Raw genomic sequence first — 14829 nt, forward strand, 5'->3', positions numbered from 1 at the left:
CTGCAGATTTTTCTGCTACCTTAATTACGTACTCATCTTGTATATTTGAGAGTTTAGGTTTTAATTTAACATTGTGGTCATTCATATAAATAACATGCTTAAATACAGGATGAAATTTGATGTGGAGTAAGTAGTGCTACCTAAATTGAATCTATTTTCTCTATACTTATTTTTGTTTGTTATTTAGGACAAGTGAAAGGGAAGGAGAGAAATAGTCTAGATGTTGGAGGTAATAAGATGGAAAAATATACTACTTTTTTTTGTGGAATTACAGCATTAGATATATCTGAGGTCAGAAGTTTACTATAAAAGTACAATTTATTCCTTACATGATGTAATGAGGAACAGCATTATAGTGCTTAATGTACTTAGACATGATTCCAAAAGTGTGAGTTAGACTCAGTCTCAAAGGCTTGTGACAAATGATGTTCCAGTTATAAAAAAAGTATCTGGATGTTCAATCTGTGATGTTGGGTATTGCCAAATGTGAATGGTAGCTGCTTCTCTCCAGTGTCCCATTGAATATAATTATTGGTGTGTTTTAGCCTATTGAAAGGATTCCTAAGACCAGGCTTAAGGTGAGTGGTAACAGCTGTAAAAGCCTCTGCACCTGGTAGTCTTTTAATAATGAAACTTCTTGCATGTCAGGCAGAAATTGTGAGACCTAGAGGGGGAAGATATATTCAGTTGACACACTTTTTACCCTCATATCTATAAAGTTAGAGCACCCCATTACTAAAAGCTGTAGAATAGAGAGGTGGAGAAGTCAGATAAACATTGTGGTTTTTATCCTTGATCCAGGTTCTAGATAACAGAGATATTTATTTAGACTAAAACCAGATGAATGTCTTGAGGATTCAAGTAGACTGACTTTTTAATTTAATTAGGTGAATGATTAAGAGGTTACATGTGGGATTTTTTCTAAAGAAAATATTACAATGATACTTTTCCCAAACCATGTCACTTTGAGTTTTTCCTTTTTTGTAAATCAGGATTTTTTTTTTTCTTAAATTTATAATACTATCTGAGATCAGATGCATGTCTGTGCTGGAAGAGAGGAAGGTAAAAAATTACTGTAACTTTTCATATAATGACTTCAGGACTAACTGGGCATCCAGAGAAAAGCATGGAGTAATAAGGATGGATATTGTTCCTTTACAGTTCTCCTGTGGTTTTGAAGTTCAGAAGTCAAGCACAAATGAGTGAAGAGAAGGGCTTGCACATGTGCTTTGTTTTTGTTAAGTTTCTTAATAAACTCCTGGAAGACATGTAGTTCAGAACTGATGGAAGAGTTGTTAAAAAAAATTCACTTTCAAAAGCCTGATTGTTTGGCAGTTGGATGTTCCATTCTAGAATTTGCACAATTTCTAGGAATTTTTTTTCTGTGGCCATCTGAAAAATAATTCATTTCAGAAGAAATTCTGTCCTCACAATAGACCTTCAGATATGCACTTGGAAGCAGCATCCATTAGAGACGTATGATTGAAGCATCAAACATCTTGTGAAAATATAGTCAAATATTCTTTACAACATTCTACACATGCAACCAGAAAACTGAATTCTGAGAGGGAAAGTTTCACCCATTTTTAAGCTATCTGTTCCTCCAAAGGAACGTTTCTCAAGTCTCTGAGCAGGCAGTAACAAAAGAAACTCAGTGATAACTACCTTCTTTTTTCTTTTCTAGAGAGTAGCTATTTTCTCTTCTGTCTATAAAATGGGATATTTGGGTGCCTGGTTTTTATACATGATCTTATTCTATTCATGCTGCCCAACAATCTTCTTTCTTTAGATTCTTTTCATTATATGCATCTCAGAACAGAGATAGAATAGTTGTTAAGGATAAAAATAATAAAAGTGCATCAGTAATACATCGTGAAAGATTCTTTTTAGAGTTCTTACTGGGATAAGAAAGATGGCACAGAAATGAATCTGGGACAACACAACTCAGTGTTGAGTAACTCTTATGTACCAGAGATGCTATAAATCACATTCGTTTGAATAATTTGCTTGATAATGACATCAGAATCTTCTCAGTGTATACTGATTATCTTTCCAGCCACACTTTATATATACTGTTTACACCTATTTTTGAGTAGATTTTTTCTACTGAGCACATAAACTATATTTCTCCATTGTTTTTATCTATCATCTTCTTTAGTATTCTGAAATTTAAGTCCAGATTCAGTTTTGGAGTTAAAGTAAACTGATTCTACCTCCAATATATGCTACTTTCTCTTTTTCCATGATTCTTCAAATAATTCTGCAAAAAGTTTTATTGCAAGATAGAATCATAGAATGGTTAGAGTTGGAAGGGACCTTCAAAGGTCATCTAGTCCAACCACCCTGCAAGGAGCAGGGACATCTCCAACTATATCAGGTTGCTCAGAGCCTCATCCTACCTGGTCTTGACTGTTTCCAGGGATGGGACGTCAACCACCTCTCTGGGCAAGCTCGGCCAGTGCTCATTGTAAAAATTTTTTTCCTAATATCTAATCTAAATCTACCCCCCTCTATTTTAAAACTGTTACCCCTAGTCCTGTCACAACAGGCCCTACTGAACAGTCTCCCCTCGTTTTTCCTGTAGGCTCCCTTGAGGTACTTGGAAGACCACTATAAGGTCTCCCCGGAGCCTCCTCTTCTCCAGGCTGAACAGCCCCAACTCTCTCAGCCTGTCCTCATAGGAGAGGTGCTCCAGCCCTTTTATCATCTTCGTGGCCCTCCTCTGGACCCTCTCCAGCTGGGTCCATGTCCTTCTTGTGCTGGGAGCTCCAGAGCTGGACACAGTACTCCAGGTGGGGTCTCACCAGGGCAGAGTAGAGGGGGAGAATCGCCTCCCTCAACCTGCTGGCCACACTCCTCTTGATGCAGCCCAGGATGCGGTTGGCCTTCTGGGCCCCAAGGGCGCATTGCCGGCTCATGTTGAGCTTCTCATCTACCATCACTCCCAAGTCCCTCTCCTCAGGGCTGCTCTCCATCCATTTTCCTCCCAGCCTGAATTTGTGCCTGGGATTGCCCCGACCCACATGCAGGACCTTGCACTTGGCCTGGTTGAACTTCATGAGGTTGGCACAGGCCCACCTCTCCAGCCTGTCAAGGTCCCTCTGGATGGCATCCCTTCCCTCCAGTGTGCCGACCATACCACAGAGCTTGGTGTCATTGGCGAACTTGCTGAAGGTGCACTCTATCCCACTGACCATGTCGCTGACAAAGATGTTGAACAGGGCTGGGCCCAAGACGGACCCCTGAGGGATGCCACTCGTGACCGGTCTCCACATGGACATTGATCCCTTGACCACCACTCTCTGAGTGTGGCCATCCAGCCAATTCCTTATCCACCGAGTGGTCCGTCCATCAAAACCATGTCTCTCCAGTTTAGAGAGAAGGATGTAGTGTGGGACAGTGTCAAATGCCTTGCACAAGTCCAGGTGGATGACGTTCGTTGCTCATCCCTTGTCCACTGATCCTGTAACCCCGTCATAGAGGGCCACTAAATTGGTCAGGCACGATCTGCCCTTCGTGATGCCGTGTTGGCTGTCACAAATCACCTCCTTACTCTCCATGTGCCTTAGCATGGTTTCCAGCAGAATCTGCTCCATGACCTTGCCAGGCACAGAGGTGAGGCTGACCAGCCTGTAGTTGCCCAGATCTTCCTTGTTCCCCTTTTTAAAAATGGGGGTTATGTTCCCCCTCTTCCAGTCATCGGGGACCTCCCCAGATAGCCACGACGGATGGCCAGTGGCTTGGGAACTTCATCCGCCAGTTCCCCCAGGATCTCATCAGGTCCCATGGATCTGTGCACCTTCAGGTTCCTCAGATGATCCCAAACCTGCTCTTCTGCTACAGTGGGGGGTTCTTCATTCCCCCAGTCCCGCTTTTGCCTTCCGCAGCTTGGGTGGCATGACAGGAGCCCTTATTGGTGAAAACTGAGGCAAAAAAGTCATTGAGTACCTCAGCCTTCTCCATGTCCTGGGTATCCAGGTGTTCTGGTTTTGTTTAGTGAGGAGGGGCCTAAGGTGATAGCTTCTGTAGGAAACTGCTAGAAGTTGCTCCCCTTTGTTCAGTGGACTCGGCCAGGCCTAGGGCAGACCCGCTGCTGGCCAAGGCTGAGCCAATTTGTAGCAGAATGTTCCGTGATAACACCTCTGCGATAACATATGTAAGAAGGGGAAAATAGGGGAAAAAAAAGAGAGGAGAAGATGTGAAGGAGCTGTGCTGGGGCAGAGAGGGGTAGGCGCGAGCCTTGTGGGCCTTGCAGGCCTCACCCTCTGGCCTCCTGCTGGGTGGCCGACTGGGCCCAACTCAGCCCGGCCCGGCTGCGAGAAGTGGAGAGGAGATGAGATGTGAATGAGATGTAGAAAGATCCTGAGAGGCATCTGCCAGCCTGTTGTGAAGAATTTTTCTTGTGAGGGGAACGGCTGTAGACGCCAAGGTCAGTTCAGAAGGAGGGGGAGGAGTAATGCTGCTCCTGGCCAAGATTCCCCTGCAGCCTGTGGTGATGACCATGGTGAAGCAGGCTGTCCCCCTGCAGCCCATGGAGGTCCATGGAGGAGCAGAGATCCACCTGCAGCCTGTGGAGGACCCCATGCCGGGGCAGGTGGATGCCTGAAGGAGGCTGTGGCCCATGGAGGGCCCGCTGGGGCAGCTGTTCTGGAGAGACTGCACCCCATGGAAGAGATGACCCACGCCGGAGCAGTTTCACAAAGGACTGTGGCCCATGGGAGGGACCCCACGCTGGAGCAGGGGAGGAATGTGAGGAGTTCTTCCCCCAACAACAAAGCAGCGGCGTAAGACAACGTGTGATGGACTGACCGTAACCCCCATTCCCTCTTCCCCACTTTGCCGCTCGGGGTGGGGGGAAGGTAGTAGAGCTAATGTTAAGCCCGGGAAGAGGGAGGGGTGGGGGGAGGTTATCTTGTTCTCTGTCTCATTATCCTGCTGTTTGTAGTAATAAATGAATAGTTTTGCCCGTGACGGTAACTTTAAGGATTTCTCCCCATCCTTATCTCAAACCTTGAGCCGTTTTTCTTATATCATCTCCCCCTGTTCTCTCGGAGGGTGGGGCGAGTGAGAGAGAAAGACTGCGTAGTCTGGTCCCGATCGGGGCTGAACTACGACAGTTTTAGAGGTTATATTTCTATCTTTTTATAACAGTTCAACTTTATTTTTCCATGGTTATTTTCAGTGTCCATACTGCACAATTTTTCCAGCACATAGGGAGGCTATGCAACTTCTACCGTCACTGCAAAATTACTTTACATAGAGAATTTAAGGCTATGTTGTTAAACAGAATTGGCACCTCCAAAACCATCAGCACCTCTTTTTTATTTGTTTTGTGCTCTTTAACTGTAGTACGATCTCATTCAAATAGCCCTACTTCAATTGTTCTAAATGAATGTCTCTCAGCTTGAAAAGGGAATAGAGCTCACCAGAAATTATTCATAATATAGCTGGGTTGGGGGAGGGATAATCAGATTTCTAGTTTAAAAAAGAAAACCTGCCAAAGAACCTCAAATCCCTTAAACGTCTTTTAGTGCACTGTCTTTTTTTTTTAATTTCTGCCTGTTCTTTATTTCTTATAATTTTGCAACCCTTACTGTATCTCATTAAGAGAAAACCTGAAGTAATGCTTCTCCAATTTAACATAATAGGGTTTTAATTTTATAACTGAAGAGAAAAATACTTTACAACAATTAGCTGCCATGTCGATTAGAAAGTCTTAGAAATAGTCCTGATTTTGGTTATGGGTTTCTGCAGTAATTTTTTTAAACATTATTTGGTAAATAGAATGTGGACCTGTGCAATCTTCATCATAACATTTTTTTTTGACACATGCTATGTTTGTAGGGTTGGTTTTTTTTTTTAACGATGTAACATTGCTTAGCTATGTTGTTATTGAAATTGGTGTAAATGTAACAAACATATGAAAGCCAAGTTAAATTAGAATTGAGCAATTTTAAATATTCCAGTTTTTATCTTTCTTGTTTTTCACTGTTGGCTTAATTGGGTCCTTTGACTTTACTGAGAACAAATTTGATCTGTGCCTATGTGTGTCCTGGTTTCAGCAGGGATGGAGTTAATTTTTCTCTCAGTAGCCAGTGTGTTTTGGATTTTGTATGTGAAGAATGTTGATAAACACCCTGATGATACCAGTTGTTGTTAATGAGACCAAGGACACTGTCCTGCTTTCCAAGTCTCGCTAATGTGCAGGTTCAGGAGGCTGGGAGAAAGACAGACAGAATAATTGACCCAAACTGGCCAAAGAGAGTATTCCATGCCATAAACGTCATGCGCAGTATATAAGTGGGGGTTGCCCATGGGAGGGGCATCCATTTTCTCCATCTCGTCTCTCTCTTGCTTGCTGGCATCGGTCTCTCTACCTTGCTGGCTCACTTTCGCTCCTTTGCTTGCTCCTTCGCTCCTTTTCGTTTCCGTGATCGCTGCTCGGGACGGGCTGTATCAGTCATTGGGACATCGGGTGGTGAGAAAACGTACATTGTTCATTTTGTATATATTAATATCCTTATATTCTGTTATTATTGTAGTTTTCCTTTGCTATTCTAGTAAACTGTCTTCATCTCAACCCACGAGTTTTCCTTTCTTCCCAATTTCTCTCCCCCATCCCACTGGGTAGGGAGAGGGAGAGTGAGAAACTGTGTGGTGACGAGAGTTAAACCACAACAATGTGGAAACTTGAACTTGAACTTATAAGAAGAAATCATCAAATGCTCATGAATGATTTTTTTTCCTTTGGATTGCTGGATGCTTTTTCCACTATGAGATTAGTCAAGTCACTAGTCTACTTTTAGACTAATATAAAATTTAGAAAAAATATACTAGATCAAATTTTTAAACAGAGTTAAGCATTAACACTACCAAAAGTTATTTTAAAAATTGTGCTTCTGAAAAACATTATCTTTCATTTATTTCTTAATACTTTGGGAGTACTAATTGTCACTTCTGTTTGGTTTTGCCTTTCAAGGTATCCAGAGAATGGCATAGTAGAAATGGACACCAAAAATCTTCGACCACGAGCAAGAACCATTCTGAAGTGGAGTGAACTAAAAGTGGGTGATGTGGTAATGGTTAACTACAATGTTGAGACTCCAGAAGAAAGAGGATTCTGGTTTGATGCAGAAATTACCTCTCTGAGAGAAATTTCAAGGACTAACAAAGAGGTTCATGCTAAAATTCTGCTGGGGTAAGATTTCTTTGGCCGATATGGAAAGTCTATTTACATTCTTAAACAAGCAAACAAAACCTAAAGCTTTTAGTTTTTGTTTCCTACTCATCATTAGGTTAACATTAACATACTGTATTTCTGCAATTGAGCCAGGTCTGGGGTCCGTGTGTGAAGGAAATTCCTTTAGAACCTTTGATATGTGCCTTAATTCCCCTAGCGGAGTCTGTCATTTCTCAGTAGATCATGGTGAACATACGGAGATGATACCTGCCTGATCAGACTGTCCTCTTTTACTGTTGAGTCACGGAAGCACTATCTGGACTTGTTAACCAATCATCACATCCCACATCTCCTTCCCCCTCTATGCCAACTACATCCTTGATGTGCATGGGACACAGAAATACCATATAAGGCAATACTAGCTCCCCATTTCCTCCCTTGCTTACGCAACTCAGTGGGGGAAAGGGTGGTCATCTTGTCATGGCGGCATAAGGCCAAGACCCATGTCAATGCCTCCCACTTCCCCAAGGGCATCAGGTGCAGAGGGGAGTTTGGTCATGGAGTAATGAAGGGTTAGAATCAAGGCAGTCAATAAGGTGATGCGTTGAGAAACCATCAGAATAATGTGAGCCAAGTACGAATATATAATATACTGACTAGAACAAGTAAGAAACCAGTCAAAATAAGTATAAAACCTAGGGGAATTAAGTGAGACATCCTTATAGCTGTGGTAGATCATCCTAGAAGGGATTCTCATCAACTATATTTGACTATTTTTTTAACACATTCCAGGATTTGTTTGATCTCTGTGGTATCACGGTGGACAACTATTAGTTTGTTGTGTCTGCTCCTTCATATGTTTCAATAGTCGATGTAAGTCTTCGTGTGGCAAAACTCATTCAATCAGAGGTAAATTCATACTGATAGGGGTAGAGGTGATGCAGTAGTAGAGGGTACAGTTAGTTGACAGTACTTGATAAGTGATAATTGGGGCAGTACAGATAAAATCACATACAGACAGGGTTGTAAAATAACAGGTATATATAACATAAAGTATGGCTATATGTAGAGTCAACATATAAAGAAGGACATGAAGATCATAAAAATACACAGCTTTTCCAGAAATAGAATCATAGAATCATAGAATGGTTTGGGTTGGAAGGGACCTTAAAGATCATCTAGTTCCAACCCTCCCTGCCATCGGCAGGGACACCTTCCACTATACCAGGTTGCTCAAAGTCCCATCCAACCTGACCTTGAACATTTCCAAGGATAGGGCATCCACAACTTCTCTGGACAACATGTTCCAGTGTCTCAGCACTCTCACAGTAAAGAATTTCTTCCTTATAGATATAAATAATATAAATCTACCTTCTTTCAGTTTAAAGCCATTATCCCTTGTCCTGTCACTACATGCCCTTGTCAAAAGTTCCTCTCCAGCTTTCCTGTAGGCTCCCTTTAGGTACTGGAAGACTGCTATAAGGTCTCCCCGGAGCCTCCTCTTCTCCAAGCTGAACAGTCCCAGCTCTCTTAGCCTGTCCTCATAGGAGAGGTGCTCCAGCCCTCTGATCATCTTCATGGTTCTCCTCTGGATTTGCTCCAACAGATCCATGTCCTTAGGTTGGGGGCTCCAGAGCTGGACACAGTACTCCAGGTGGGGTCTCACCAGGGCAGAGGGGGAGAATCACCTCCCTCAACCTGCTGGCCACACTTCTTGTGATACAGCCCAGGATGTGGTTGACTTTTTGGGCTCCAAGCACACATTGCTGGCTCATGTTGAGCTTCTCATCAACCAGCACTCCCAAGTCCTTCTCCTCAGGGCAGCTCTCAATCCATCCTCTGTCCAGCCTGTATTTGTGCTTGAGATTGCCCTGACCCACGTCCAGGACCTTGAACTTGGCCTGGTTGAACGTCATGAGGTTTGCACGAGCCCACCTCTCCAGCCTGTCCAGGTCCCTCTGGATGGCATCCCTCCCCTCCAGCGTGTCAACGGCACCACACAGCTTGGTGTCGTCGTCGAACTTGCTGAGGGTGCACTCTATAGAATCATAGAATCATAGAATCATAGAATGGTTAGGGTTGGAAGGGACCTTCAAAGGTCATCTAGTCCAACCCCCCTGCAAGGAGCAGGGACATCCCCGACTAGATCAGGTTGCTCAGAGCCTCATCCAGCCTGGCCTTGAACGTTTTCCAGGGATGGGGCATCCACCACCTCTCTGGGCAACCTGTTCCAGTGTTCTACAACTCGCATTGTAAAAAATTTTTTCCTAATATCCAGTCTAAATCTACCCCCCTCTATTTTAAAACCATTACTCCTTGTCCTATTGCAACAGGCCCTACTGAACAGCCTCTGCCCATCTTTCTTGTAGGCCCCCTTGAGGTACTGGAAGACCGCTATCAGGTCTCCCCGGAGCCTCCTCTTCTCCAGGCTGAACAGCCCCAACTCTCTCAGCCTGTCCTCATAGGAAAGGTGCTCCAGCCCTTTTATTATCTTTGTGGCCCTCCTCTGGACCTTCTCCAACTGGTCCATGTCCTTCTTGTGTTGGGGGCTCCAGAGCTGAACACAGTACTCCAGGTGGGGTCTCACCAGGGCAGAATAGAGGGGGAGAATCACCTCCCTCGACCTGCTGGCCATGCTCCTCTTGATGTAGCCCAGGATGCGGTTGGCCTTCTGGGCCACAAGGGCACATTGCCGGCTTGTGTTGAGCTTCTCATCCACCAGCACTCCCAAGTCCTTCTCCTCAGGGCTGCTCTCCATCCATTCTCCACCCAGCCTGTATTTGTGCCTGGGATTGCCATGACCCACATGCAGGACCTTGCACTTGGCCTGGTTGAACTTCATGAGGTTGGCACGGGCCCACCTCTCCAGCCTGTCAAGGTCCCTCTGGATGGCATCCCTCCCTTCCAGCGTGTCGACGGCACCACACAACTTGGTGTCATCGTCGAACTTGCTGAGGGTGCACTCTGTCCCACTGTCCATGTCGCCGACAAAGATGTTGAACAGGGCCGGGCCCAACACGGACCCCTGAGGGATGCCACTCGTGACCGGTCTCCACATGGACATTGATCCCTTGACCACCATTCTCTGAGTGTGGCCATCCACTGAGTGGTCCGTCCATCAAACCCATGTCTCTCTAGTTTAGAGAGAAGGATGTCGTGCAGGACAGTGTCAAATGCTTTGCACAAGTCCAAGTAGATGATATCCGTTGCTCGTCCCTTGTCCACTGATGCTGTGACCCCGTCATAGAGGGCCACCAAATTGGTCAGGCATGATCTGCCCTTGGTGAAGCCATGTTGGCTGTCACAAATCACCTCCTTGCTCTCCATGTGCCTTAGCATGGTTTCCAGGAGAATCTGCTCCATGACCTTGCCAGGCCTATCCCACTGTCCATGCCGATGACAAGATGTGAAACAGCGTCGAGCCCAATACCAACCCCTGAGGAATGCCACTTGTCACCGGTCTCCACTTGGACATTGAGCCGTTGACCGCAACTATTTGAGTGTGACCATCCAGCCAATTCCTTATCCACCGAGTGGTCAATCCGTCAAATCCACGTCTCTCCAGTTTAGAGAGAAGGATGTTGTGTGGGACAGTGTCAAATGCCTTGCACAAGTCCAGGCAGATGATGTCAGTTGCTCGTCCCTTGTCCACCGATGCTGTCACCCCGTCATAGAAGGCCACCAAATTGGTCAGGCACAATTTGCTGAAACCATGTTGGCTGTCACCAATCACCTCCTTATTTTCCATGTGCCTTAGCACATTTTCCAGGAGAATCTGCTCCATGACCTTGCCAGGCACAGAGGTGAGGTTGACTGACCTGTAGTTCCCTGGGTCTTCCTTGTTCCCCTCTTTAAAAATGGGGGTTATGTTTCCCCTTTTCTAGTCAGTGGGAACCTCACCGGACTGCCACGACTTCTCAAATACGATGGCCAGTGGCTTGGCAACTTCATCTGCCAGTTCCCTCAGGACCCGCGGATGCATCTCATCAGGTCCCATGGACCTGTGCACCTTCAAGTTCCTCAGATGTTCCCGAACCTGCTCTTTTGCTACAGTTGGCAGTTCTTCATTCTCCCAGTCCCTGCTTTTGCCTTCTGCAACTTGGGCTGCATGGCTAGAGAACTCGCTAGCGAAGACTGAGGCAAAAAAGTAATTGAGTACCTCAACCTTCTCCATGTCCCAGGTAACCAGATCTCCCGTGTCCTTCTGAAGAGGGTCCACATTTTCCCTAGTCTTCCTTTTATCACTGACATACCTATAGAACCTTTTCTTGTTGCCCTTGACATCCCTGGCCAGATTTAATTCTGTCAGGGCTTTAGCCTTCCTAACCTGATCCCTGGCTGCTTGGACAACCTCTCTACATTCCTTCCAGGCTAACTGTTTTTGCTTTCACCCTCTATAGGCATCTTTTTTTTTGTATTTGAGTTGGTTCAGGAGCTCCTTGTTCATCCATGCAGGCCTCCTGGTGTTTTTGCCCAAATTCCTCTTTGTTGGGATGCATCGCTCCTGAGCTTGGAGGAGGTGATCCTTGAACATTAACCAGCTTTCTTGAGCCCCTCTTCCCTCCAGGGCTTTATCCCATGGTACTTTGACAAATAAATCTCTGAAGAGGCCAAAGTCTGCTCTCCTCAAGTCCAGGGTAGAGACCTTGCTGTGTGCCCTCCTCGGTGCCCTAAGGATGGTCACTGCAGCCAAGGCTGCCCTTGAGCTCCATATTCCCCACCAGCCCCACCTTGTTGGTGAGAACAAGGTCCAGCATAGCACCTCTCCTTGTTGGCTTCTCTATCACTTGCAGGAGGAAGTTATCATCCACACATTCCAGGGACCTCCTGGACTGCCTATGCCCTGCTCTGTTGCCTCTCCAACAGATATCGGGTGTGGGAACAGAGAGTGCAGCACAGCTGTCTGATGTTGAAGAATTTGAGCTATGTCCTTGAACACCACTTGCTCAATAACAAATAACAGCAATTAGAACAAGATAAGTAAATACCAAAGGCAAAAGTAGTAAAGACAACTAAAAATCTATAACCAATCCAAATGAAGTTTAAGGCGCGTGAACGGTATATTGCTACCAATTGAATTAGATGATTAAGCGCGTGCATTTCGCGTGTAACTTAGAAAAGAGATAAAAGACTTATGCTGATGGACAATGAAGGTCTTCGGAACACCATCCACGGAGTCTGTGCCCTTACTGCAACATATGGCGCCTGAACAGGGACATTAACTCGCGGAAAGAGAGCAACTGGTGGCAGCCCCTGGCTGGACGAAAAAGCAGCGGAGACAAGAGCTGCAAGCGGCAGAGGTAAGAGACGCAGTCCCCGAGACCAAGAATAAAGCAGCGGAGAATAGAGACGCGGTCCCTGAGACCAAGAATAAAGCAGTGGAGGTAAGAGCCGCGGTCCACGAGACCAGGGAGAAAGCGGCGGGTAAAGAGCTGTGGTCCATGAGACCAGAATGACGAGAAGCACTGCTTCAAAGGAACATAAATCAATTTTAACGATTCTAACAAAAGTTTTAGAGGAACAGAACTGTGCTATTAATAACACTGACCTGAAGAGCTTGTTGATTTGGGTGTCTGCTCACCTGGCAGATGCTAACACCTCTAATATATATACGGTGGGCACCTGGGACAGTTTAAGTGTTGAACTATGGGACTGTGTAACGCAGGGTGACCCTGCTGCTCAAAGGTTGTTACCAGCGTGGCGTGTAATGTTTGAAGTCTTAAAGAATCACATGCAGAAAGGGGATCCGACAGCACCTGTTACCCCGTCCGCTCCTCTGCCCGTGGAAACAAAGACTAACAGCGAGCCAGGAAAATCCCTTTGATCCAGGTCCCATAGATCCGGAAAAGGAGCCTTCGGTCTTTGGAGCTTCCTCGCTATAGAGGTGGCGTGTTTGTGTGTGTGTCCTTTGTGTAAAAGGTGTAGTGCTTTTTTTGTGTGTGTTTGTGTGTCCTTTGTGTCAGCAGTGTCATATTTTTATTACTGTTCAGTGTTGTTGGTGTGGATGTAAGCTTATTCCAGCTGATCTGTATTTGTGCTATAGCTGAATGTTCTGGTGTGTGCGGTGTCGCAGGTCGACCCCGTTAGATCAAGTGATACATCCAGGTTGATATTATTGCGTATAAGGCACAGCGTTAAGTTATAAGATCTTTAAGTGGAAATGGACAGGCAGTGCAAACAGAGAAATTAACGGATTACAGTCCGGAGGAAAGTAAAAAATTTCCTAGACAGGTATAGGCAGTCTGTGTGTGTGTGTGCGTATAAGCATGAAGTAGATGGTATGGAATAAGGGGTGAATGCTGTCTTGGTTTTAGCAGGGATGGAGTTAATTTTCCTCTCAGAAGCTTTGGGTTTTGTATGTGAAGAATGTTGATAAGAATGCTCTGATGATCAGAGTTGTTGTGAATGAGACCAAGGACACTGTCTGGCTTTCCAAGTCTCGTTAACGTGCAGGTGCAGGAAGCTGGGCCAAAGACAGACAGAGTATCGGTCATTTGGACATCGGGTGGTGAGAGATTGTACATTGTTCATTTTGTATATATTAATGTCCTTATATTTTGTTGTTATTGTAGGTTTCCTCTTAGTATACTGCAGCATAAGGCAACGTGTGATTGGCTGACCGTGGCCCCTGTTCCCTCTTCCCGCCCCCCCCCCCCACCACTGTCCCGCTCAGGGGGCAGGGGAAGGAGGTAGAGATAATGTTAAGCTCGGGAACAGGGAGGGGTGGGGGGAGGTTATCTCATTCTCTGTCTCATTATCCTGCTAGTTTTAGTAATAAATGAATAGTTTAAAAAAAAAAAAAAGGAAAATGGAAGGAAAATCTGCAAACAAAAAGTTAGCAAAAGCAATGTATGTGCTCAATTTTCTAAAATCGATGGAGTGACAATTCTTCCCCAATACAGAAACATTTTGGATCATCTACTGTACATGAGGCCATCCGAGGGCAAGCTCCGGTGATGGTTAAGAATCTGGAAACAGGTAATTGGGAAGGACCATTCCCTCTTATGACGTGGGGGAAAGGATACGCTTGTGTCTCTACAGGAGCAGTGAACAAGTGGATCCCTGCACGATGGGTACGACCAGCGCTCCAAGCTGCCTTGCATTCGTCGGACTGTTAACAAGCTGTGTGGCAGCTCCATGGACATCAGTCACAGAAAGAAGAAATGTGTGGGTAACTATGGCTGGTGCTGCGGGGCAGGACACCATTTGTCTGTCTGTATCATCTGCAGATAACCCTTTCAGAACATGCTTGGGCAATCTGCCAGATAACGGTAGGACGGCAACTCTGTGTAAAACAAAAGCAGCCGCGAGTGCTGAGTGCTGAACCACAAGAGATGGAACTTTTGGGATCAGTAAAGATGGACTTCTGTCTATTTTTTTAACTATTCAGGAGCTAATGTTTCTAGAGGGGTAATGATTGTAAATGCTTTAAGACCTATACATTGCAAAGATACAGCATGGTGTAATCATGCGAGCACATATCAAAATCCAGACAGCATAAAAGACCTAAACGAAGTACACATAGCTTTGAATCTGATTGCCAAGATAATATAGAGTTTTGGAAACCAGGTGAAATTATTGCTGCTTCAATCTTTGCACTTGATGTGGCAAGTGCCTAGGCAGTAGCTACCCTAAATAAATTGGGCTTT

The 14829-nt window shown here is 45.2% G+C and overlaps 1 protein-coding gene across 1 annotated transcript in view; it reads left to right on the plus strand.

Annotated features, from left to right (window-relative positions):
* Window positions 1–6986: 6986 nt before the first annotated feature.
* LOC147596559 (E3 ubiquitin-protein ligase UHRF2-like) overlaps window positions 6987–14829 on the plus strand; it is a 74596-nt gene continuing 66753 nt past the window's right edge. Inside the window, exon 1 of the mRNA XM_086769578.1 lies at window positions 6987–7198. Coding sequence (XP_086625704.1) covers window positions 7005–7198 — 194 coding nt within the window. The 5' untranslated portion in view covers window positions 6987–7004. The remainder of the gene's footprint in view (window positions 7199–14829) is intronic.

This window comes from Chlamydotis macqueenii, chromosome W (assembly GCF_036417535.1).
Source record: "Chlamydotis macqueenii isolate bChlMac1 chromosome W, bChlMac1.mat, whole genome shotgun sequence".
Taxonomy (NCBI): domain Eukaryota; kingdom Metazoa; phylum Chordata; class Aves; order Otidiformes; family Otididae; genus Chlamydotis; species Chlamydotis macqueenii.